We start from the raw sequence: 24,301 nt of genomic DNA on the forward strand, positions 1-24,301 counted from the left end.
CTCACTCCTGCTCTGCTCTGTGCAGTCAGCTGTGTGTCTCAAGATCCTTTGCAGCATTACAGACCAGTTAGTATTCACCTTTTTCAGACCCAGGAACCACCTTTAATCCCAAACGTTTAAAGCAACATGGGATCCACATACATATTTTTAACCACATATGCCTACATTTTTCTCCTCCTCTCTTTAGGATGATCAAAGGCAAAGGAGGGCAGGGCCCCTATATCATTCTCAATAGCTGTATAGAAGAGGGGATTTTTGCAATGCAGCTGGCATTAAAAAAAGACAAACCCCAAAATACCTCCTAAACTGTTTGTCAGCAATTAAAAATAAAGGAGCTCTGTCCTCCTTTGCCTATCATTACACTTTAGGTTGGGCTTCTGGTCTTGGCCCACCTGCTAAAGTCCAATGTTGTAGAAGATGCTGGGACACATTTTTCACATTATGTAGTGCAATCGCTTGGGGCAGCAAAATGTGCGTTTGGCCCTAGGAGGCAGAGCAAATATTGGATGTTTATTGTTTTTCTCTTGGGAAGGGGGGTTATACGGAGTATTGTAAAGAGAGCAAACTCAAGTCTCTCCTGTTACTGTGGATACTTTTGTCCCAGAAGCAAAAGGAAGTTGGATTTGTTCTGTTTGGAATTAGGTAATGGGTGTATGGGCTTTATAATCCTATCTATGTCTACCCAGAAGTCCCACTGAGTACAGTAGGAGTTCTTTCCATGTATGCCTTTCCCTCTTTATACCAAAATTGCTTCTTTTGCTTTATTTTGAAGGATATCCTCTTTAGGTTGTTACTATACAGCTCTGAGTCCTGGAAAACACTCTTGGCAGTAGGGAAGGGGTTTGTTTTCTCCTGATTAGTTGGGGAATTTATTAAATCAGTGTAGCACAGAGTTTCTGTAACAGGTTGCATCTTTTTCTCTGGGCAACAATATATGTGGGTATGTAAGTCAAACTAGATGTGTTTTCTAGAAGAGTGACTTAAGGCTTGTGCTGCTTCTACTTCCAAGATGGTAGCAGGTTTAGTCACTTTTGAAAGAGTGAAATGCAAAACAGCCTTGTAATCTAGCACAGGGGTTGGCAGAAGTTAGATCAGAATCTCACTGATAGAGCACTGAGTGATTTGCAGTAGGTTGTGACTCACAATTGTTTAACAAAAGCAACAAGAAAAAAGCTCTCCCTGCCTTCTAAATTGGGCTGCTGAGATGAATAAAGCTCAGGGGCAGGAACCAGGAGAGGGTTTTTATGTGACAGGACTGTGAGCTCAGTTCTGGTGCTGAAAAAAATCTGGGGCTAGGCTTTGTGCTCAAAAGGCACTCTGTTCCTTGATTGTATAATGGATGTGGGCCTGGAACCTATCCAGACGTAAGTCTGAGCATTTTCTGAAAACAAATCCTGAGGCTGAGCATGTGATCAGAGACATCTTGTTCCTTAATTCTAATACAGGGGCTCCCAAACTGTGGTCTGTGAGGTTCAGTCATGTGGTCCACGGTATGTCTGTGGATTTGTGTTTGAAGAAACCACAAATGCATTAAATATTAATATTGATTTTTAAATATATTTTATTGCTTTGTTTATTTTATATATTGTATTTTATTGTATTACAGTTTTAATTCTGTGGAATCATTAAATGGTCTGCCAAGACCCTCATAAATTTTCAAAGGGTCTGTGGTGGGAAAGGTTGGGAACCACTGCTCTAAGAGTATGTTCCCCTACCCCCCAGCCAAAGCTACCATTTTGAGCCTGGTTCCAGTTGATGGATCTTCAGGTGCTAATAGAAGAAACTTCTACAAGCCTAAGTTTGCCCATCCCTATCTAGCATTCATGCCAGGCTGCAAGAATGTTATCCAGGCTACCAGGATGTTGCAAGAATGGCACAAGGATAGAGTTGTGTCCTATGAACATCTCTCAGGAATATGACATAGAACTGAAGATAGAATTTTGGCCCTACCCAAAGGAGCTGAAGCTGGGAGCTAAATTGGGGAGAAAGACCTTTGGGGTAATAAGTTTGGAGATGGGGAGAAACAGGATTGAAACAAAAAGAGAACAAAATACCTGAAGAGGACAGTGGATGGGAGAGGAAAGAAGCAGACTGAGCTGTGAACAGTATGTCTGTTGACTAGCATCCTGTGAAATACAGAGAGAACAGGGAAAGATACAGCCAGCCTGAGGCAAACCTGATTACAAGAAGTGACACAGAGGGAGGGGTGGAACAGAGAGAGTGGAGCAACACACTATCCTGGCCTTTCTAGAGAAAGGAAAGTTAGAAACAACATGATCATGTCAAGGTGTGGCAAATTAATTCTGTTAGAAAGTGATACGGTCCTTGCCTTATTAGGGGTGAGGGAGAAATTTTATTCATTTTGGATTTAAATGCAAACCTACCTAATTCACACTTTTCAAAACGATACGAAAACCAAAACATACAGCCATTCATAGAAATTCACACTTCTTTGAAATTTGCAGTGCAGTTCTCCAACCAAAATGCACGTACTGGAATAAAGTGTGCATAAGCATGCATGTATTAGTGAAAATAATATACAAAATGCATTTAATTAGGGGAAATTGCTCTGCAAAAATGTATATATTGGGGAAAATTACATACAAACTTGTACATTACAAGAAATTCGCACTAAAATGCTGATGAATTGTCACAAGGGCTTTTTAAAAAACAAATTTGTAAGCTGCTGTGGAAATCCGGACAACTAAATATTGGAAAAAATGAGTAACTGAACGAAATGGAAATTGATATACTACCCATCCCTAAATTGGATTAAGGTAATGTACAAGTATAGTGTTGTAAGTCGGTATATAGCATTACTGCTAAATTGACTTGTTTATATATTTTATATCTTCAAAATCTTGATGTGTTGATGTTAATTACTCCTCCCTCTTCCTGTCTTGAAACACCCCAAACACACCTGAGTGTTACCATACAGCCACTTTGCAGCCTAGAGGGAAGGTAATGAAATCACACATGTCTTGATTACCAGTGCTACTAATAGTTAAGAACTACAGCGCTGGTGTTATTGGTTCTAATCTCAATTCAGTTGCATGGCCAGCCAATGTCTTTTGGCCTCAGTACCTCCCCCATGCCATCTGTAATATGGGGATAATAAGAGCTGTTGTAAGAATTGTATGCAAACTGCTTTGAGTACACAGGAAAGGCGCTATACAAATACTTTGATTTGTTATTCCTAGACAAGTAATCTAGTTAGATTATGCCCTGCCTCCTCTGTATATTTTCTCCCCTTTTTGGTTCCATTTCTCCATCCTTTTTTCTTTCCGTCAATGTATGTTTTACTTTCCTATTCTCTGTCTCCTATTTTTTCCCCACCAAAGCTGCCACTTTTCTTTGGAACTTTTTATTTCTCTTTACTGTGTTTGTTTTTCCTTTTTTTCTCTTTTCTTTTTCATCTGTTACCCATTCTTCTCAGTTAAGACTACTGACAGTGAGCTTGTAAAAAGCCAGTTGAATCCAGGATCTGCTCCTGAGCTTCTTCCCAGTCTGCAGACTTCTCCGATACCCTCTACTGCTGCTGCTGCTGCTGCTGCTGCTGCTGCTTGTAAGTCACAAGGTCCCTGTGCTCCTTGCCTCCACCTTCCATTCATTGTGGATGACACCTGACCATAAATGCCCCAATCCCTTTAGTCATAGGCCAATTTCAGATGTAGTGGGAAGCCATGATTTCCTGTTACATGAACAAGCCTCCATGAGCCTTAGGCTTACATGCTCCTCCTTTTTCATGCATTAGAGGGAAGGGATCGAAAGCATCCACTTCAGTTGTAAAACTAACCACAACTGCCCATGATGCTGCCACTCAGGAAACTGTGGTTGTGGTTTGTTTAAACTATTATTTGAGAACAAGCCAGGATCCTAAACTATGGTTCTCAAATCATAGCTTTTCCTTGTAGTTTAAATAAACCACAGTTTCCTGAATTCAGATGGCAGTCACAGGGAACTGTGGGTTGTCTTCAACTAAGTCCTACTCAGAGTACACCCACTGAAATTAATGAACCTAAGTGAACGATGCCTTTTAACTTCAACAGATCTACTCTGAGTAAGACTAGTGTTGAATACCACTCTATGGTTATTTTAAAACCAAAAGTGGAAGCTTTTGATCCCCTCCTCTGGCATGTAAAAGAAGCAGAGAAGTGCATGAGCCTGAGGCTCTATTGCATAGTGGGAAACCATGGTTTCCTGTTACATCAGAAACAAGCCATGTGTCTGTGTATTCTGAAAAACAATTACAGAAAGGCAGAACATCATGACTGCATGGATAAACATTTAGCATTAATATGACTAGTAGTCATGAATAAATATAAAGATAACACAATTTGTGCATTGGTTGGGAAGGGAGGAATTAGATGGGATTTAATTGACATTTCATCCACTGTTCCCATTCCCTATCCTATATTTCCAGCTTTGTTCATTCCTCTGTTACGTTTCCATTATATTTGCTTTCTCTTCCTTCTCTCCCTTCCTGCCTTTCTCATTTGTCCTGTCTCAGCACCCAAGCTCTCCGATGTATTGGGCATGGTGAAAAGGGGATCGGGGGTCCCAGAAGCTGAAGAGCCAAAGACTTCGATCTCTCCACCCTGCATATCTCCAGCTGTTGCAAACCCTTTACCTCCCCAGCGTAAGTAATGGACGTCACCAGGGTTTGCAGCACTGGATGCTTAATTTGGCACAAAATCCTAGAGAATCTTCATAGTCTCTCTAGAAGGCTTCAGTAGCTTTTTCCATCTGATATTGGACTACTTCAGTCATTGTTGCTGAAAACTAGCAAATTCTTAAGTTGGATATTCACTGCAAAGGATGGGGATATGCATTTCAAAGGGCTGTAGAAGATTAAAACAAAAGGAATCCAATATTAACTATGTTATTTTCACCCCTGGAAGTAAACAGTACTTTATTTTCATGCAACAAAATTACTTTGTTTTTCTACAAAAGATTAAAATACAATTTGAGGATTAAAAAAACAGCAGCAGTTAAAGATTTCCCAGTGCAATAAGTTAATTAATCATGGACAAGAATAAAAATATAGAATAACTCAAAATTAAAAGCCCACAGTAGTTAATTTTTTTCCAGCACAGCAAATTAGTTAAACACAGCCTGGATTAAAAATATTTTCAAAGTTCTTCTTAAAAAAAAAAAAAGCTTCCATTCTGGAACTCAAAGTGGTATACCTGGGATTGCCAAGAGATCTTCTATTCAGATCAGACCCAGACCTGCTTACTGTCAGCAAGCTGGTGTCCTCATGTGTCATTGGACCATACCATGGTAATAAGAAGGCCACATGTCTCTCTCTGGGATGTTCCAAAGATATGGGGGGCACCATTGAAAAGGCCTTGTCCCATAAAGGATCAACAGAACATCAGATCCATGATCTGCTCTGTTTTACCAAGGCTTTTCCCCAGGGAACTCATTTTCCCTAAAATTATCGGACTGCAGGTGAGTCTTCATACAGCAGCAGTGCAAGGTCAGAAGGACCACTGAAGGTTTGTGTGGGCTGGGAATAACACCAACAAAAAGTGGCTAGCATCCAAAAACCAAGGAACAGAAAAGAAAGGGGGGAACCCCAAGATGCTAGAAAAATATTTTTAACAAAAGCCCAACGGGTTTCTGCCAATATGTGTTTAGGCCTTCGTCAGGGGCTATAAATAAAATGGCAAGGACACACTACATCAGCGTTACCCAACCTTTTTCGACCCAACGCCCCTTTGCAAAATCTTTTTGTGCCCAACGCCCCCCTCAGATTAAGTATATGCCAATACTTCATATTATACTTAATATACTTAACAACAAACTCATTCAGTTTACTAGCATTGTTTTGTTAAACAAGTTTATTTAAACATCACAGAAACAACGGGTAGCGAGTGTGTCCCATTCCTGAAGAAAACCAGCGAATAACTGACTGTCTGCGTCACCCATTTGCACACAGCACTCATCCGTTGGAAAAATGCGCCCTCCACCAATACACCCAGCTTATCAAACACTCTCTCGTGATTGGTTCCAACATCCCTCAAGACAGCATCGGAACATTACCTAGTGCCAGGGCGTGGCTAATATCCCCATTCCTTGATATGACACTGGCCGCTATTCAGAATTTCTTTACTAAAGAGCACACGCTATTTATAGTGTTATTTCCATGAATTGAGACTATTAAATACATTCTAACTGGGGACAAAACAGTTTAAAAATTAATGATTTGTGTATTAAATAAAATTAAACTTAAATGCTTCAACTGTCGCATCAGACCGCCAAATGTCAACTCCCCCCTAATGAACCCAAATGCCCCCCTGAAGTTTGTAGTCACGCCAATACCCCCCTGAAAGGCTGTAATGCCCCCTAGGGAGGCGCTACCGCCCATGTTGGAAATCGCTGCACTACATTAATATGCATATAAAATAAAATCTTACATAACATAATAAATCAGTGTTTAAAAAATATTTTTACTTACAACAGCTGGTGTGAAATATCCTTCTGTGAGCAGAATTGCTTGCACTAGGTACAACCAGCACAGAGAAGAATTCACTAGGCATGCTCATATATACCTTCCCAGGGGTCATGATACCGGTGTACCCACTAGAAGATTGTATAATTCCAAACAACTGAGGGAAATGAATGTGGAAGGGGATCCTTCTTCTCTGTGGTGGTTGTACTAGTGCAAGCAATTCTGCTTACAGATTTTATTTTTTATATATATTAATGTAATGTGTCCTTGCCATTTTATTTACAGCCCTTGACGAAGGCCTAAACACATATTGGCCGAAACATGTTGGGCTTTTGTTGAAAAAAGTAAAGGTGTCCCCACACTTGTAGTGCAAGTCGTTTCCGACTCTTAGGGTGACGTCTTGCGATGTTTACTAGGCAGACCGTATATAAGGGGTGGGATTGCCAGTTCCTTCCCCGGCCTTTCTTTACCCCCCAGCATATGCCGGGTACTCATTTTACCGACCACGGATGGATGGAAGGCTGAGTGGACCTCGACCCCTTTTACCAGAGATTCGACTTCCTCCTTCCGTTGGAATCGAACTCCGGCCGTGAGCAGAGCTTTCGGCTGTGTTACCACCGCTTACCACTCTGTGCCATGGAAATACTTTTTCTAGCATCTTGGGGTTCTCCCCTTTCTTTCCTCTTCCCTGGGCTGGGAATAAAACATTGCAGGAACTTCTTTTATGCAAAATCAAGGTTTTTTGCTCCCTAGGAGAATATTAGATAATTTAAACTAGGAATTTGTGAATATTAAGAGATTCTAAACCCTTCCTATATTGTCTTATCCCAATTCCATTCTCTAGCATGGCTTCATAGTACTTTTCTTTTCTGCCCTACATTTTAAAATTCATTTTCTTTCCCCATCTTACCCTGTCTGCTCCCATCTGCCGCCCCCCCACCTCAGCTGCCAAGCTCTCTGATGTTTTGAGTATGGTGAAACAGGGCTCTGGGCCACCAGAAGCAGAAGAAGCAAAGCCTTCCATCACTTTGCCCTTCCCACCTCTCGTTATTGCAAATCCTCTTCCTCTACAGTGTAAGTAGCATGTGCCACCAGGAACTGTTGAATGGAACCACTGTTGAGGAGTCTTTGTAGCTTTTCCAGCATTTTTGCCATAAAGTAATCTAGTAGCCCTTACTCAGTGCTGCAGGGCACATGTTAAGCATTCATGTACCAAGCCACCTGAAAGGTACCAGATTGGGGAAGAGTGGTGTATGCAGTCAGAAAAAAGAATAGATTAAAGAGGTTGTTGCATCAGGTTTGATATCCTGAACATCAGCCTCCTGCTGATATTGTACATATCAAGCCCATATTTACACATCTGGAAATCTCAAAATATTTGCTCATATTTTTTTACTTTCTAATCCAGGCTAGTCTCAGGACAAACTATGTATTCCCAAAAAATTCTACTCCACTCATCCATCATTCTTGCAAAAGCAACATTTTCCCTATGATGTCATAGAAAAAATAAAAGAACCAACAGCACCAATTAATCAGGGGATGTTTCCCATATTTTAGGTTCTGATTAACTCCATGCAAATGTGAGCAAATGAAGACCTGGAGCAAACTAAACCACATCCACACTACACGAATAGTTTTCTTTTCTCAAGCAGATTCCTTTCTTTAAGGGCTTTTCCTAGCTCTATTGCATATTCATTTCCCTCTATTATTTTTCTGTTTTGTTTCTCCTCTTTCTCTTCCTCATTGCACCCTAGCTGCCAAACTGTCTGATGTTTTAGGTATGGTGAAAAGGGGGTCTGGGCCCCCAGATGCTGAAGAGTCAAAGCCTTCCATCACTCTGCCCAGCCCATCTTCAGGGGTTGCAAATCCTCTTCCTTTCCAGTGTAAGTAGCAGGTATTACCTGCATGTAACTGGGATATCAAAACCGTTCTCTAGGATCCTTGCACTTTTTGTTTTTTTTTCCTTGAAAAGAAAGTCTTTGCACTTTAATCAGGTGCAGTTTCACTAGGTGATGCAGTACAAGTATTGGTTACACTATCAGAGATTAAAAATGGTCATTTCAGAGCTTGCTGAATTGAATTGGAGTTCTAGTCCTGAACAAATTATGCTTATATGCACAGGCAGCAGGGAACCTTAGAGTGATTTAACCACACCTCCTTGCTTATTAACTCAGGGAAGCCTAAACTGGCAGTAGTCTTAAATGTATTAGATTGGGGGTGAGGAAACTTCTTAAGCTGAGGGCCTTCATTCCCTTCTTGCCAATGTTCCAGGGGCCACATTCCAGCGATGGGCAGAGTCAGCAGCAAAGATTGTGGGAAGAGCAATGAATGTGAATTTTACCTTTGTACAGTAGGCTACTTTCCACAAACACTTGCATGTCCCTTTCCATCTAGGAAAGCAAGAAGCATTATCAGAGTTCAAGCACACATTCCAGCTACATAAAAACACTCAAGGTTGTGGTTGAGTGGAGAAGGTATGACCTGGGGAGAATTCCAAGGGCCAAACAGAGAGGCCTGGAAGGCTGCATTTGGCCCCCAGGCCTGAGGTTCTCCAATCCTGTATTAGACCTTTCATCCTTTGGTATTGTATTTGACCCATTCACGTTCTACCCCCCGAAGGAAAAAACAGTGTTATTATAATCTTGCTTAAACCTTATCATAAGGTTGGATCTCAACAAGCATGACAAAACTGTACCATTCCAACCTGTTTGTACAGGGCTGGCCCTAGCATAAATGGCGCCCTAAGCATAGCGTGCCTTTGGTGCCCCCCTCCCCAGTTAGCTTTGCAGGGCCACCCAGAGGGTTTCTGGGGCTCGATGCAGGTGTGGTATTGGGGGCCCTCCAGCCCCCTACAAGGACTCATGCATGTGTGTGCAAAGCTAGGGGGGCCTACACATGAGAATTATTGTACACATGGACTACATGTGAGAATTCTCGCCTGCAGCTCCTCCTTGTTCTAGGATCAAGCAGAATGGTAAATGTGCTTCTTTTTTTCTTACGTGGGGATAAGAGAACAGGAATTGGGTTGTGCTTCGCTTGAGCACCTTCTTCAAATCCCAAGCCTCTTCTGGCGGAACTTCTTTCTGCTTCCTGGGACTCAGTCTCACAGGTCTTCTGGTTTTGGCCTGCTGCAGGCTGTCTCCACTACTCACTCAGGAAGGATTCCTCCCTTAAGGTCTGGTCTCATACCACACCTATGCCTTTCCGTGTGGTAATTGCCACAGAAAATTACTCTTCAGTGGCACCTTCCCTGGAAATCTTAGGCGGTGTTTACTCACTCACTACTTGAACTCTTTCCTGTGTGGGTGTGGAGTTCTTTCTTTGACAATAACAGGCTGTCTGCTGTGCCACAGGTTCCCTCCTTAAAGCCTTCCCTGTTCTTTCTCTCCTTAAATCAAACTGTAAGCCTGCCTGACCAATCTTATCTGTACTGAGGCCCACACATAAAGATTTTACCTTACCATGACTGATTTACACTCCCTTACAGTTGGGCTGCAGGCCTTGCTAATAAGCAGGGGTTCCCTTCCAGTCTCCCAAGGAGCTTACCGCAAGCTTGAAATTAGCATCTATTCTGTTTCATGCACAGCTATGTAAAATATTAACTTCATCCTGGCTGGGGAGAGATCCCATTATATCACAATTACATGTTGAGATTAAGTGTCATCTTAGTCTAAAATACCATTTCTTTCTTTTAAACAAAATACCAAGAATTTTGGTGAGCAATGTGGCAGGGGCCAATGGTATGCATGGGAATTGAGGTAGGGGGCCCCTTGCTTAGCGGAGGCCGGGGGCAAATTGTCCCAGTTGCCCCCCTCCCCAGCAGCCCTGTAGCTGTGCTGTGTTACCAAGGTGTATGGCTTTTGCAGGATTGCAAAGCATAGCAGTGTAACAGACCCTGCTACTCCCAGGCTTTTCCCCAGCAATGCTTCGGAAAAGGGCCCAGAGCGAGCGAGCTACCTCTTATTTGCTGCTGTGTTTTCAGTACACTCCTGCTCCAGTTCTAGGATCCCAGTGAAGTCTCTTGTCACGTGGTGTGGGTGGTTCTCAAAGGATGACTCTCGTGGAGTTGTAGCCCCATGGAGTTGTAGGTCTTTATTTTTTATTATGCTGAGCACACACACAAAATGGCTCCTGTTGCAAGCTTTCCTCTCTGAGTTATCAAAGGTTTTACTTTTACCCCCTATCATTTGGTAAGCATTCTTTATTTTAGAATATCCATGATTTTTATCTCTAAAAAATAAAAGTAATAAATAAAAAAGGTATCCAGCTGACATCTTATATCTTTCATTTTGATTTTATTTTTATTTATATACTGCTTATAGTGTTGACAGTATTTGAAGTGCTACATGCCCGGTAACTTTGTCTCAAAGTAAGGCTGTGCTCCACTGATTTTTACCCAGCACAAATGACAGTAAAGTGGAAACTGAAAAAGAAACATAGTTTAAAGCTAACTGAAGGAAAAGCATGTTTGTAGTTAGTACCCAAACAACCTGTAGAACATTGAAAAAAAGGTTACAGACACTTGCTTTTTGCCACCCTAGCTCACTACAGACAGTACATTCAAAAAACACAGTCGCTGAGCCCAGCTAGGCACTCCCGCCACAGCTCAGCTCAGCACCCCAGCCAGCCACCCAGCACACTCACCCTGTGTTTGTATGCTCCTTGGTGAACAAACTCTACACTTAGAAAACTAGCAAGAAAGAGTAGACTAGAGTCCTTCTCCCGGACATCTAATTATCTACACGCAAGAAGTGGCGTTTATCCCATATGGGAAAACATTCGATTATGTGATTCTCCCCTACCCCTACCCCATCCCATTTGTAGCCTAGAACAGTCCAGTCTGGGACTAGTTTGACTATGTAATGAGCTAGTTTTCTACACTAAGTTTGGGTTAAAACTCATTATACAATATTTCTGTCATATCCACTCAATTTTAAAACATTAAGAAATTCTTTGGCTTGAGAATAATTCTAGGAAGAATATTGCTTCTACCGTTCCTAGGCTATGGAATGGTGTATCATTTCTGAAAGGACTCAAAATTTGCCCAGTTCCCCTCATTGACTTGATTCTCTTCTCATAGTTTCCTAACTCTTTGCCCCTTACCATCATTTCTTCTGTTGGTTGTTATTTTGTTTTCTCATCTTTCCCTCCCTTCCCTTCTCTCATCTCTTCCACCCCAGCTGCTAAACTCTGTGATGTGTTAGGACTGGTGAAAAAGGGCTCTGGGCTTCCAGAAGGTGAAGAGCCAAAGTCCTCCATCACCCTTCCATGCCCACCCGTTGTTGCCAACCCTCTTTCTCCCCAGTGTAAGTAGTGGGGATGTCACTGGTATTTCTTCTTGGTATTCTCTGGACTGTTGCAAGCTCTGCCTTCAGGAATGTTCCAGCAGTCTAGTTTGGGAGCTGGAATGCCAATTGGCCTCCCTTTGATATCATGTGCATGCTCTATAACTAATGCGGAACAACACATCTGGAGGAGCTTTTCTGTAGTTCTTTTCTTTTTTTCTATAGTATCATAGGATAGTGTCCAATGAAGTAATCCTATTAGCACAAGGATTTCCATATGCGCAATGGAACTTCACTTTCCTCTCCCCATGACCCTCCTCCAATCTGCTCCACAGGGCTGTGGAAACCTCCAGGACACATTTAGGTGGTGTGTGCAGAGGGGAAAGGACAGGAAGTTTATCTGAGCATGATGGATGACATTCCTGTTCCTTCCAGTAGGAGACATCATCCTTATCAGGAATGTCATCTATCATTCCGAGTAAACAGAAATCACAATAAGACAAATTTCCATTTTTACCTGAGGATGATGGATAACATTCCTGAAAAGGATGGCATCTCCTGCTGGAAGGAACAGGAATGTCATCCATCATCCCCAGTAAATAGAAATTCACGGTAAGGCAAATTTTCATTTTCTGTTGCACAGCTAGACGTCCTTGCAGTAACAGAACTATTTTGGTGGATGCCACCCACAGAGTTGGAGGAGGATTTGTAGGCCATCTGAGGCAGGGATGGGGAACCTATGGTCCCACAGATGGTAGTTGACTACAACCCCTGTCATCCCTGAGCATTGGCCATGCTGGCTGGGCCTGATGAGAGCTAGAAACCCAACAACATCTGAAGAGCCACAGGTTCCCCATTCCAGATCTAGAGCAGCTCAGTGCAGGAAATCTAGAGCTAAAGCATCCTCAACAGATGGCTGTCTAGCCTCCACTTGAAGACTTCCAACACAGGAGAATGCACCACCCCTCAGGTTAATTTATTTCACTGTTGAACTGCGCTTACCTGTCAAGAAGTTTCTCCTGATGTTCAACCAGAATCTATTCCCCAGTAACTTAGGCCCTGAAGAGCTAGTTCTCTCCTCTGGGTCAGCAGAGAACAAGTATTCATCATTTTCTATGTGGCACCCTTCAAATATTTTAAAACTGCTTTCATGTCTTTTCTTCTCCAGGCTAAATAGACCCATAAACTTGCAGACCCATAAACTTCATCTCCCTTTACTGGATGTTTCTGGCTCTCCCTAAGTGCGTGGGGGCTTTCAGCAATTGCAAATCACCTTTCAAAGAGCTTGCAGAGAACTCCTTCCTTGCAAAGTGTGGTTTGTTCCACCTAAACAAACCATTATGATAAGACACAGTTCTCGGCTTACTGATCATGGTTTGCTTGACTGAAGCAAACCATGATCCCCAATTCAGACATAACGATAAGCCAGGGATTATGGTTGTATGGGGAGGGGCAAAACAGGTAAGTAAACCATAAAGAATGGTTTACTGTGATGTGGAATTGAGCCGCTTTCTGGTAGGAGCACTGTTCACCTAGAATACCTTCACAGTCCCCCTTCTTGATCAGACCCTTTTCTTTCCCTTGTTTATCTAGTCCTCTCCACCCTCCCATTCATTCTTGTTTCATTATTCTCTCCATGGCTTCTGTTATCTGTCTCACACCAGCCACCAAGTTGTCTGATGTTCTAAGCATGGTGAAACGAGGCTCTGCAGCCCCAGAAGCTGAGGGGCCACAGCCAGCTGACACTCAGCTTTTCCCACTTCCACTCATCCCAAACCCTCTGCCTTCAGATCGTAAGTAGCACGGTTTCTTGTGGCCTGCGGCTGAGCCCCACTTGTTCTGTTCAGACCCTGAGGAAAATTTAACTGCTGCACTGTTGGTGTGAAATAAACAGCCTAATGGGTGTTGCTTGCATGGCTTCACATGAAAACACTATAACTTAAATGGACTAATATATCTGCTTGTGTGAATAAAGGCTAACAAAGAGAGTGCATTAAATGCACAACACAACCTGATAACTGAGGTCGCATTGCATATGGTGTGCCTAATGCAAAATTGTCATTGTGCAAGAGAAGCATTCTGATTGTGTCAAGAGCCCAGACATTGCAGTACTGATACCTGACACTTGTGTATTTAAACAAAGACAGGCATGAAATTGGGCATCCTCTCTTCTTTTTCCTTCCAGTGGTCCAAACAGTGGGTTTGTTCTGCTCTCTATCCAGTAGGTGGCAAGGTTTTCGAAGGAAAGTTCAGCCAGGAGCTGGACAAGGGTGCACATCCAAGCCAGTCTGTCTTCTGCTTCATGGGGACAGTTACATGTACAGTAACTGTCACAGGCCTGGTTAATATTGAAATCAAAATGGGTAATATGAGGTCTTAGTTTAATATCCAGTAGAGCCATGTGGAGATTGGGAAAAGCCACACAGGGAATTGTGAGGGCTGATACTCTAATCTGAGGCCAGGCTCTGGCTGTGTTTGCATATAATGTTTAAAAAATGGTTTAGCATTATGAAGACAAGCTACAACAAGCCTCAAGATCATATCCCTTCCCTTCCTTCTGGGTTGGATTGTGGCCAATGAGATATATTTTCTGGGGTGAAATTCGTTAATTATATAGGAACACATTTATGCCTCTTATAGTGCTGTATTTTAGTTCATTTACAGTGCAATCTTATGCTTATCTCACTGTGTTCAAAGGGTCTTTTTTCTTAAGTGTATTTTAAGTTCAATCCTGTACATGCCTTTTTGGAAGTAAGTCCCATTGAGTTCAATGGGGTTTACTCCAAGCCCCACGGTGCAGTCCTAAACCCAGCTGCTGCCTGTTGCGGCTTAATGGAGTGGTGATGTGATCCATCACTACATCCATAGCACTGACTCGTACACACCTAGGAGCTGGTGAAGCAATTTGGCCTGGATTGGGCCTGATGCCATCACATGATGGCAGGGGTCTGGCTGCATTCCAACAGATCCTGGGCCAGATTAGTTCCTTGCTTCCACCCCAGAACACCCTGTTTTGGGGTTCTCCACTGGCTTCTGCTGGTGGGGAACACACTGGTGGCATTCGCACACACACACACATTTGCCGGGCGGAAGGGAGAACTCTGTACCAGTAGACTGATGCTGGCATCACTCCGCAGGCAGAGGCTGGCAGATGCCAGCATGACTATTCCTGTACCAACCCAAAGCAAAGGGATTTCAGATTGCACAGTCATTATCTCACGTTTTGTCGACAGTGTAAACAATGTTTCATTGATTCATTCATTCATTCAAGGGTGCTGAGTGTCAGAATTATCGCTTGCGGAAATACCTGTGCATTTACAGGAACTTTATTTTTTATTATTATTATTATTGAAAGGGGGCATTACCAGAAAACTCTCAGTGGTCACTACTGTCAGTTAAGCTTGCCTGCAGTTTAAAAGTAGCTTTTATGTCAGGGATTGGGGAACCTGTGTCCCCTCCAGTTGTCGCGTGAGACTACAACTCCCATCATCCCTGACCATTCCCAATGTCAGTTGGGGCTGATGGGAGTTGGAGTCATATGTTCACCATCCCTGGATGGCCTAACCTAACCTAAACCTAACCTAACCTAAAAATAAATTTGACATAGATTTCTCGGATGAATAATGAAAGGAATATAATTTTCTAGGTTAGATTCTCTGTAGAAACAATAGTAACACAGGAAAGAAGCAAAGTAAGAAGAACACCAACAAACATACAAAATGTAATTCTCCATCATTGGAGATGGCAGGTGTTGCCACCACTCCCCATATGCTCAGAGGCATGCTACCAAATTCTTCCAAGCTACACAGGAAGTGGATTGGACTGTGAAAGACCAACCCAAATGGTGTTTGCATTTTGACAAATTTGTAGGGCAGTACAATATCTGAGAGAGGAGGTCAGGTCTCCTGCTCCCCTGGTGCATTCACTATAGCTGCCCAATTTCCCTGCTTTTTAAAGTTTGATAGAAATATCTGTTGGTTATAGGTACATTCTTAAACCACAAGGTTTACCTCTTAGTGAATTTCTCTGCTTTTTAATCTGGGAGGTAAGAAATGGGATCATGTGCAAGGTTGCTGAGAATGGATTCATCATTTGCGTGCTTTGAGTTCAGTGGGATTTACTCCCGTGCAATCATGCTTAGGATAGGTGAAACTGAGCACAGGGGATGGGGAGGGGAGGAGGGGAGCAGGCAGGAGGGAGAGGGCAGGTTTGATCATTTGCATGTTTATTGAGTTGAATGGGATTTACTCCTGTGCAATCATACTTAGGATAGGTAAAACTGACCATGGGGAGGGAGGCCTGGAGTGGGCAGGGGAGGAGAAAAAAGGAAGAGGGGAGGAGAGGAAGGAGGAGGGGAAAGGCAGGTCTGATCATTTGCATGCTTATTGAGTTCAGTGGGATTTACTCCTGTGCAACCATGGCTAGGATAGGTAAAACTGACCTTGGGGAAGAGGAGGAGGAGGAAGGCAGGGATGGGAAGGGGAGGGAGAGGGGTGAAGAAAGGGGGAGGGAAGGGGCAAAAGGGAGGTGATGGGAGGAGGAGGGGAGGAGATTGGCTGGTGAGCACTGCACAGAGGGGAAGCCCCTTTCCTTTCCAAAAGGAAAACATTGTGAGCAGTCTCATTCTTTATCAGGGTTTCCCCCACCTTTTTATTCTACAGCAGGCACATGTAGCCTCCCACCCAAATTTAAACCAATGCTGTCCCTGGCCACATCCACACCAGACCTTTATTTCACTTTTAGGCAGTCATGGCTTCTCCCAAAGAATCCTGGAAAGTGTAGTTAGTGAAGGGTGCTGAGAGCTGCTAGGAGATGCCCGGTTCCCTTCACAGAGCTTCAATCAGAGTGGCTAACTGTTAAACCACTCTAGCCACTGGAGCTCTGTCAGGGGAATAAGAGTCTTCTCTCAGCACCCTTCACAAACTACACTTCCCAGGATTCTTTGGGGGAAGCCATGACTGTCTCAAGTGAAATAAATGTCTGGTGTGGGTGTAGCCCCGATTAGGCAAGCCCAGCAGCTGTGAGTCTGGCTTTTAGAACACTGAGCATGCCGAGCCTTATCATTGAGTTCAATGCTAACTTTCTTAAATTAATTAAAAATCAGCCAGGCATCTTTTTAACTTTTAAACTGCAGAAGATGAAGGTCAGGGGGCAAGGTCAGTAATAGGATTACAGGTACTTGTGAATATAGCTGATTTTTAATTAATTTCAACAGATTATCAGAACTCTGACAGAAAAAAGTCCACAAGGGGTCTGTTTCCCCCCTCTTTTTATACTTTGAACTCTGAATTCTCTGTTTTGTGTATCACCATGAAAATTTAGAGTCTTGTTAAACAAGTGTTTCTGAGTTCAGGACAATATGTTTTGTGATGTTTTATTTTGAAATGAACTTATGGAAAGCAGCAGAATGGCATGGGGGGTATTTTCAGTTTAACATTGCGGAATGCAAAAAATCCATGCTGGCTGTAATTAAGGCAGGCAGGCGAGGGCTGGCTGAGGCTGGTGGGGCAGTGCTCCATTTGCCCTAATGGACCAGCCTCCACTTTACCCAGTACAAAATCGTTTACTATCTTCCTCGTGCCCAGAGTGGTTTAACAATCAATCCCTCTTCCCAGGGAACTTTGGGAATTGTAGCTCTGTGAGGAGAATAGGGGTCTCCTAACAACTCTCAGTACCCTTAACAAACTACAGTTCCCAGGATTCTTTGGGGGAAGCCGTGACTGTTAAAAGTTGTATAACACTGCTTTATATGTAAGGTGCAGCTGTGGCCTAGAATTGAGCAGGGAGGAGATTGTGGACAAAACCAGAAGTAGTTCTGCCTCTCGTTGGTTCTAGTGCCACCTGCCACTGGCTCTGGGTTGTTAAGCAAGCGTTTCTGAGTTCAGGACTGTAAGTTCTGTAAGGTTTTGTTTTGAATGAGCTTATGGAAGTATCAGAGTGACATGGGGGTATTTTCAATTTAACATTGTGGAATGCTAAAAATCCATGCTGACCATAGTCCTGTATACAGCCACTCTTGTGGCTGTATAATATTATGGTGGCGAACAACACAAAATCAACAATAAAATTACATGTATAAAGCATGTACTAAATACATCACCAAAAATAGCTTTTGGCTGATTCAGGTCTTATCTGAAGTGGCAGATTCAGCCCTGGCAGAAGCATGCCTAGAAGAGGTAGAGTGTTTTGTTGCATCAAACACTGAAAGTGCACACCTTTCTTGCTGTGCCTGGTAGCTGCACAGGAGATGGAAAAAAGGTTTCTTTACCTATGGATTGTGAGTCATAAGGTCACAGGCTATATCCCTCTGCCGTGAACTCTTTTTTTTCCCCTGCTGAAAAACTGGGAGTCCCTGGCAGCGGTGTTGGTTTACAGGCATGAATAACGCAGCTGGAGGGAGACACCAGCAAAGATGAGCTGAGATGCCACACAGATAGAGCTGGGACAGGGCATAGGGAGAACACTCAGTTCAAAGTGGAAGCAGACATGACGGGCAAGCTGACAGGTAAGAACTGCCTTTGCTGGAAGGAGAAACATGTAGGAGAACAGGGTCAGGATTGTGCAATCTTTCATTGCTCACTGGCTCCTCTAAGGCTTAGTGCATAGCTTTGAAAAGGGCTGGCCCAACCATTAGGGTTAAGCCTCAGACAGCTACTTTTGGATGTCATGAAACAGCAACAAATTGTTAGCAATTTAATGTATTAGTATTGCATTTTACTGTTAGGGAGGGGCGCCGGCGAGATTTTCTGCCTCAGGTGCCAAAATAACGTGGCTAGCCTTGAGTACTATGCACCTTGTCTGGGGTGGGTGGAAGCACCATTTCTGCTCCATCTCAAACAAAACATCTTGGTTTACAATCGCTTAATATTAATGAATTGCCCCTTTACATGTTTTACTTTTTACTGTGTTTTAAAGAACAATAGTTCTTCCTTTGTTTCACAGCAATTCCATGCATGTTTACTTTGGAAGCAGCTCCCGGTGTTAAATGGAGTTTCTTCCCAGATAAGTGTGCAAAGAATTGCAACCTCAAGTCATTTTTCTGTGTGGATGGATCATTCTAACCCACATTAGTGACTATGGGTGCAAAAGTGGGCAGGATAGGATAGGGTATTAATATGGAGGGGGGAAACATAACTTTATATATACACGTTTGTTGGGATACAGAGGAATGGAAACAAAGGGGTCATTAGAGGCAGCAGCAGCCTATTGTGTTTTGCACATAATGGGGGCAGGTTTATAGTTGTTCCCCAAAGTTTATATAATTTCCCCACTGACAGCATAACTAGAAGTGATGACACTTTAACAAAAAAAAGGCCCCCAAAAAGGCATTGTAGCTGACGGCTCCAATGCTGGACCCACTTTGCACCTCATTGCTCTTTTAAAACAAAACTGTTATGTGTCCCATGGGATGCCCATATAGTAAGCTGTGAGAAAGCTTCTGCCCTCATTTCCCAATATAGGGTTGTGTCTAGTGATGGCTTTTCCTTAGTACAGGTGTGGGGAACCTTTTGCCCTCCAGATGTTGCTGAACTACAACTCCAATAATTCCTGGCCATTGACCATGCTAGCAGGGCCTAATGGGAGTTGTAGTTCCCCACATTTGAACATCTAGAGGGCCAAAGATTCCCCACACCTGTCTTAGTGGAAAGCACCCCCACAAATTAGGACACTTGATTTTTGCTGATAATCTCGTATAAGCACCCATTCCTGAAGCTGCTCATGATGCTCAGAATAGAAGGGAGTACAGTGCAGAGGGCTGCAGTGAATAGAGGGGACTGGCAAGTGCCCAGACTTATGCAAGTACTTTCCACTAAGGCAGAGCTACCATTGGATATGACCCATAAAGATTACTGTGAAACTAAGCAACTTAGGAACTTCCTGAGTTATGCTTTGGCCTTGCTGAAATGCCAAAAAATCAGTCCGAGTTAACTCAAAACAAGGCTGTTCTGGTTTTGTACTCTACAAGAATCCCCCTCCCAATATGAACACGTTGCTCTGCTAGCCCTGCATTTTCTTTTACCCAAGAGCAACAAATCTAGTGACACTCTAGTTGCCACTGTGTACTTAAGAATCAGGAGTGTTCACAAAGCACAGATTCAGCCCAGGTAAATTCAAATGTTCAAGAGCAACTGACTGATACCTTTCTATTGCCTATTTACATGCACATCATCTTCCATCATACACAAAGCTAGTTTTAAAGATGTCAGCTAAAGGTTGATATCAGCTCAGGTAGGAGAATTGTCATGGACTCTTTGCATTTGTACTGTGCCTCTAATCTGACATTTTTGCAATGCGAGAGAGGAATCAGATTGAAGGCAAGATTATGTCTGAAAATGAAATTAAAAATGAATGAGAAAGAAGGATCTCAGAAATATAATTATACCTTGAAACAGGCATTTAGGGATAGATTGCAGAGACTCCAGGTCTGTGAGCTTTGTTGGATCAGGTTTGTGCCAGGTTGAATCGGAAGAGCTGTGTGAAGATGAAAGTTTGATCATAGGCCACCTTTGTGAATCAAAATGGTTGGAGCATTTGCATGCTTTAGAGAAGGGAGTCAAGCAGCTCTTTTCCTAGACCATTGACATGCTTGGAAAGCCATACTTTCCATGCCCCTAGCCAAAATAGTTATTGGACCCATCACTCAGATCCACAGTTTATCAAATGGGGCCTACTTGTTCACTAAGGGTTGTAGCCAACTAAGTTCTACATAGAGTAGACCTATTGAAATTAATTATTCTTAAGTCAGTCATTAACTGCAGTGAGTCCATTCTGAGGACTAACATTTGATACAACACTTCATGTGGACGTGATCTTTGATGCCTGAGGTTCTCCAGGTGTGCAGCTTGTTTGTAATCCCTGTCCAGTCAGACATACGAGTTCTGCACCTGTGCAGACACTGTTTCTGAACTTTCTAGAGGTAGGCTTTTGCAGGCTGCTCACCTCCACCTTTGGTGCACACGCCATGGGAATCTGTCTCCTGCCTTTCCACTCAGGTCTGGAAAGAGGTCTATTAATGGGAGTCTGGGATCCACGTGGGTGTGAGGCTTGTGGGCTTGTCAAGGTCTAGCATGCATGAGTGAAGTGGATTCTCCAGACAGCCATGAGGGCATAAGTTTCCAAAGGCTTCTGCTCCAAGGAGATGACCTTGGCAAGGCCGCTGACACCATCTCTGGCACTTGGGTGTTGCATTATTCACAGCATTTGTTCTAACTGGGTCGCTTGGGAGCTTTGCAAATTCTTGCATCTCCCCAGATCTCCTCTATGTGCTGGTTACAGAGATACACTGACTTTCAGTTCACATCGTTATGCGAGGGCTGTGGGCAGTTTCAGGGTAGAAAGAAAGTAATACCTTTGCTGGAGCAGGTTTGTGGCAAGAATCTAATATTGTCCTGCTGAAAGCTGCCAGTATTTTCTGGTTTCCTATTATCAATAACAGCAGACGAAGTAACCTTGAGGACCCAGGTATATAACAGGGATGTCTCTGTGACTAGATCTGCTGAATCACTATTTCTTACCTATCATGCTTAGCTATTTCCACTTTATATGTGATTATCAAATCCCCAGTGCAATTACTAATAGTAATAATAATAATAATACCCCCAATTTAATCTTCACAACAACCCTGTGAGGTATTTTAGAGTGAGTGACCAGCCCAATGTCTCCCAGTGTGCTTCATGGCTATGGCTGAGTGAGGATTTGAACCTGGGTCTCCCTAGTCTAACACACTAATCACTACTCCTCATTGGTGCTATCTTACAAGATCTCATCATTGAGAAACTGTTCCTATAAACTCACAGGATCAAAGCAATGAGGCATGCAAGGACAATTAAGACAGTGGGTTTTCGGCTAGGGCTTCAGGGCATATAGGCAACCTGCTTTCACTGACATCATGTATATCTCCCCTTCCTTCTTCTCTCTCTCTCTGCCTTCTGCTCATTCCTCCATCTGTAGCCCGCAAGCAGGAAATCATAAAGATAACAGAGCAGCTGATCGAGGCTGTGAACAATGGCGACTTCGAGGCATATGCGTGAGTAGGCTGGGTGTGTGGTCTCATGGAAATACTGGCCTCAGAAACCAATTTTACGTCAATGTATACAGTGCCATTCATCAGCAGGATTAATCTGGTCCCAATGCTGCTTACTGTTATTTTAAATCAGGTGGGGAATCTGTGGCCTTCCACATGTTGTTGGACTAAGCTCCCATCATCCATGATCATTGGCTGGGGTGGATGGGAGTTGGAGTCCAACAACATCCTGAGAGCCACAGCTTCCCTATTCCTGTTTTAAATCCATTCTGAGAGGTCATAGCACAGCTCATTGCTAAGTTATATAAAGTGGTGTATACCATAGGAGATAGTGCCATATCTCTCTCCTGGCCCCACCAGAAACCTAAAAAAAGGTGTGTTGTCTGGCTCTTTGCTTCTTCATGCAAAATAAAAGTAGCCGTAAATATGGGGGAGAGGCACTCCCTCAAGCCAAACTTAGATAATTTCTAATATAATTAGATAATTTCTAATTATAATTTCTAATTTCTTAGATAAATATTACATAATAACCCTAAGAACTGCATCTGAGAACATTGCCTTTGCTCTGAAGGATGGCAATTGAGCCTGTCTTTGGGATATGCACTTCTAAGTCTGGTTTGTAATGATGTGTCTTGGCTTGTCATTTAAAAATATGATTATCCATTAGCTAATTATGCCATCCAGCGACATTCCAAGAAATTATTTCATTTACTTTACTTTCTACATTTATATCTTGTCTTTCCTGCCATGGAACCCAAAGCAGCAATGTTCCCTGTGATTTCCATGCAGTTTCACCCATCCAAGCACTGACCAGACCCAAACTTGCTTAGGTTCAGCAAGGTGGAACTTTAGACAAGGTGTGGGGAACATTTGGCTCTCCAGATGTTGCTGAATTACAGCTCCCATCAGCCCAAAGCAAGTATAGCCAGGGATGATGAGAACTGTACAGTTCAGCAACTTCTGGAGGACCAAACGTTCCCCACACCTGCTTTAGACCAAACTCTGGGACCCACAGAGTTTCAGTGAGGAGTCTCCCCTACAAATTTTCACTTTGCTTAAATAGTCAGTAATTTTTAATGTCTCTCACAGTTGCTCTTACACCAGTCTCACTAAGCCAGTCTGTAGCTAGTATATCTGAATAGTCTCTCTACACAGGAATAGAGTCACTTTCTGTTCATAAAATTTCGCTCCATTATTTCATATGGGGCTTGTGTATAATTCTATTTTTAACTTGAATAGAACATGTCACTTGGATTTGTCCCTTTCTGCACTGATGATAAATCTAATTTGCACCTGTTGAAAATCACCAGGTTTGAGTGGACCCAATGTAAAGGCTCAAATTTTAAGTCACCTCTTCCAAAGTTCTTGAGCCACAGTCTTCTGGGTAAATAGCAACTCATCCATACCTCTTTAACAGTCAGAGAAGCACATTGTGGCATCCTTAATGACAAAGCCCATCAGTTTATTAGATCATACTTATTTGTTTACTATATTTTGAATATTTTTTTATTCCAGCTCATTTCCACACCTTTTTTCCTCTTGGTAAATATATTTTGTGGGACACAATAGCCCAGGTTTCCTCAGCTTTGAAGGAAAAGGAGAGATAAGTTCTCTCTTTCTCCCTTTAGACAACCCCTAAACTAATCTGTTCAGGCATCCTTACAAAATCAAAGAAAGGCAGTTGCTAGTACTGGCCAGGAAGGATAGGTTCATCTCCTCCTTCACAAAGATTCTTTATATGTCTATCATAAGAATGTAAGAAAAACCCTGCTGGATTAGGCCACAGGCCCATCTAGTTCAGCACCCTGTTCTCACAGCGGCCAGCCAATGGGAAGCCCACAAACAGGAGATGAGTGGAACAGCATTCTTCCTACTTATGATACACATCAACTGATATTTACAGGCATACTGTTTCCAACAGTGGAGGTAGAAAATAGCCATCATGGTTAGTAGCTGCTGATAGCCTTATCCTCCATTGATAGTCTTTTTCTCCGCCAGCAAGTGCCGCACTATTAAAAGGGTATCTCTATGTTGTCTGCCTGTCTAGAAAAATCTGTGATCCAGGCCTAACTTCTTTCGAACCTGAAGCCTTGGGCAACCTTGTGGAAGGGATGGATTTCCACAGATTTTACTTTGAAAACTGTAAGTATATCTTTTTGCATGTAAACTATGGAAGGGACATACTCTGCCTGCCCACTAACAGAAGTCTTCTGTCCCACCAGCTGTCTCTGTCTTCAGCTCAGAAGCATAACTACACGAGGAACATTTCTTGCTTCTTTCCTCTTTAAAAGAGTCCTCATTTTTCCTTTAGCCTTCAGCTAGCCTATATTGGTTGTGGGAACAGGTGACAGATGGGTGCTTGCTTGCTTTATTTGCTTATTTATATAGGAGATCTATACCCCTCTCTTCATTAGAGTGTTTCAGATTGTTGCTATTTTGCAGGAGGGATTCATGCACCTACCAGAACTTGAGGTTTGTGCGATTTAAATGAATTAGTGATCTGTTGCCCTGGTGCAACAAATCCATTTTTTTAAA

General features: G+C 42.8%; 1 protein-coding gene across 19 annotated transcripts in view; it reads left to right on the forward strand.

Annotated features, from left to right (window-relative positions):
• Nucleotides 1-24,301, forward strand: part of CAMK2B (calcium/calmodulin dependent protein kinase II beta) — a 273,787-nt gene that overhangs the window by 235,066 nt on the left and 14,420 nt on the right. For 9 of the 19 annotated variants that reach the window (XM_061593504.1, XM_061593506.1, XM_061593505.1 and 6 more), the window contains 8 exons: nt 3,437-3,565; nt 4,511-4,639; nt 7,403-7,531; nt 8,212-8,340; nt 11,638-11,763; nt 13,407-13,535; nt 21,694-21,769; nt 23,814-23,908. In XM_061593504.1, the coding sequence (XP_061449488.1) occupies nt 3,437-3,565; nt 4,511-4,639; nt 7,403-7,531; nt 8,212-8,340; nt 11,638-11,763; nt 13,407-13,535; nt 21,694-21,769; nt 23,814-23,908 (942 nt within the window). The remainder of the gene's footprint in view (nt 1-3,436; nt 3,566-4,510; nt 4,640-7,402; nt 7,532-8,211; nt 8,341-11,637; nt 11,764-13,406; nt 13,536-21,693; nt 21,770-23,813; nt 23,909-24,301) is intronic. The other 10 variants (XM_061593516.1, XM_061593517.1, XM_061593518.1 and 7 more) reach the window with 3 other exon arrangements.

The sequence above is a fragment of the Rhineura floridana genome, chromosome 12 (genome assembly GCF_030035675.1).
Source record: "Rhineura floridana isolate rRhiFlo1 chromosome 12, rRhiFlo1.hap2, whole genome shotgun sequence".
Classification (NCBI taxonomy): Eukaryota; Metazoa; Chordata; class Lepidosauria; order Squamata; family Rhineuridae; genus Rhineura; species Rhineura floridana.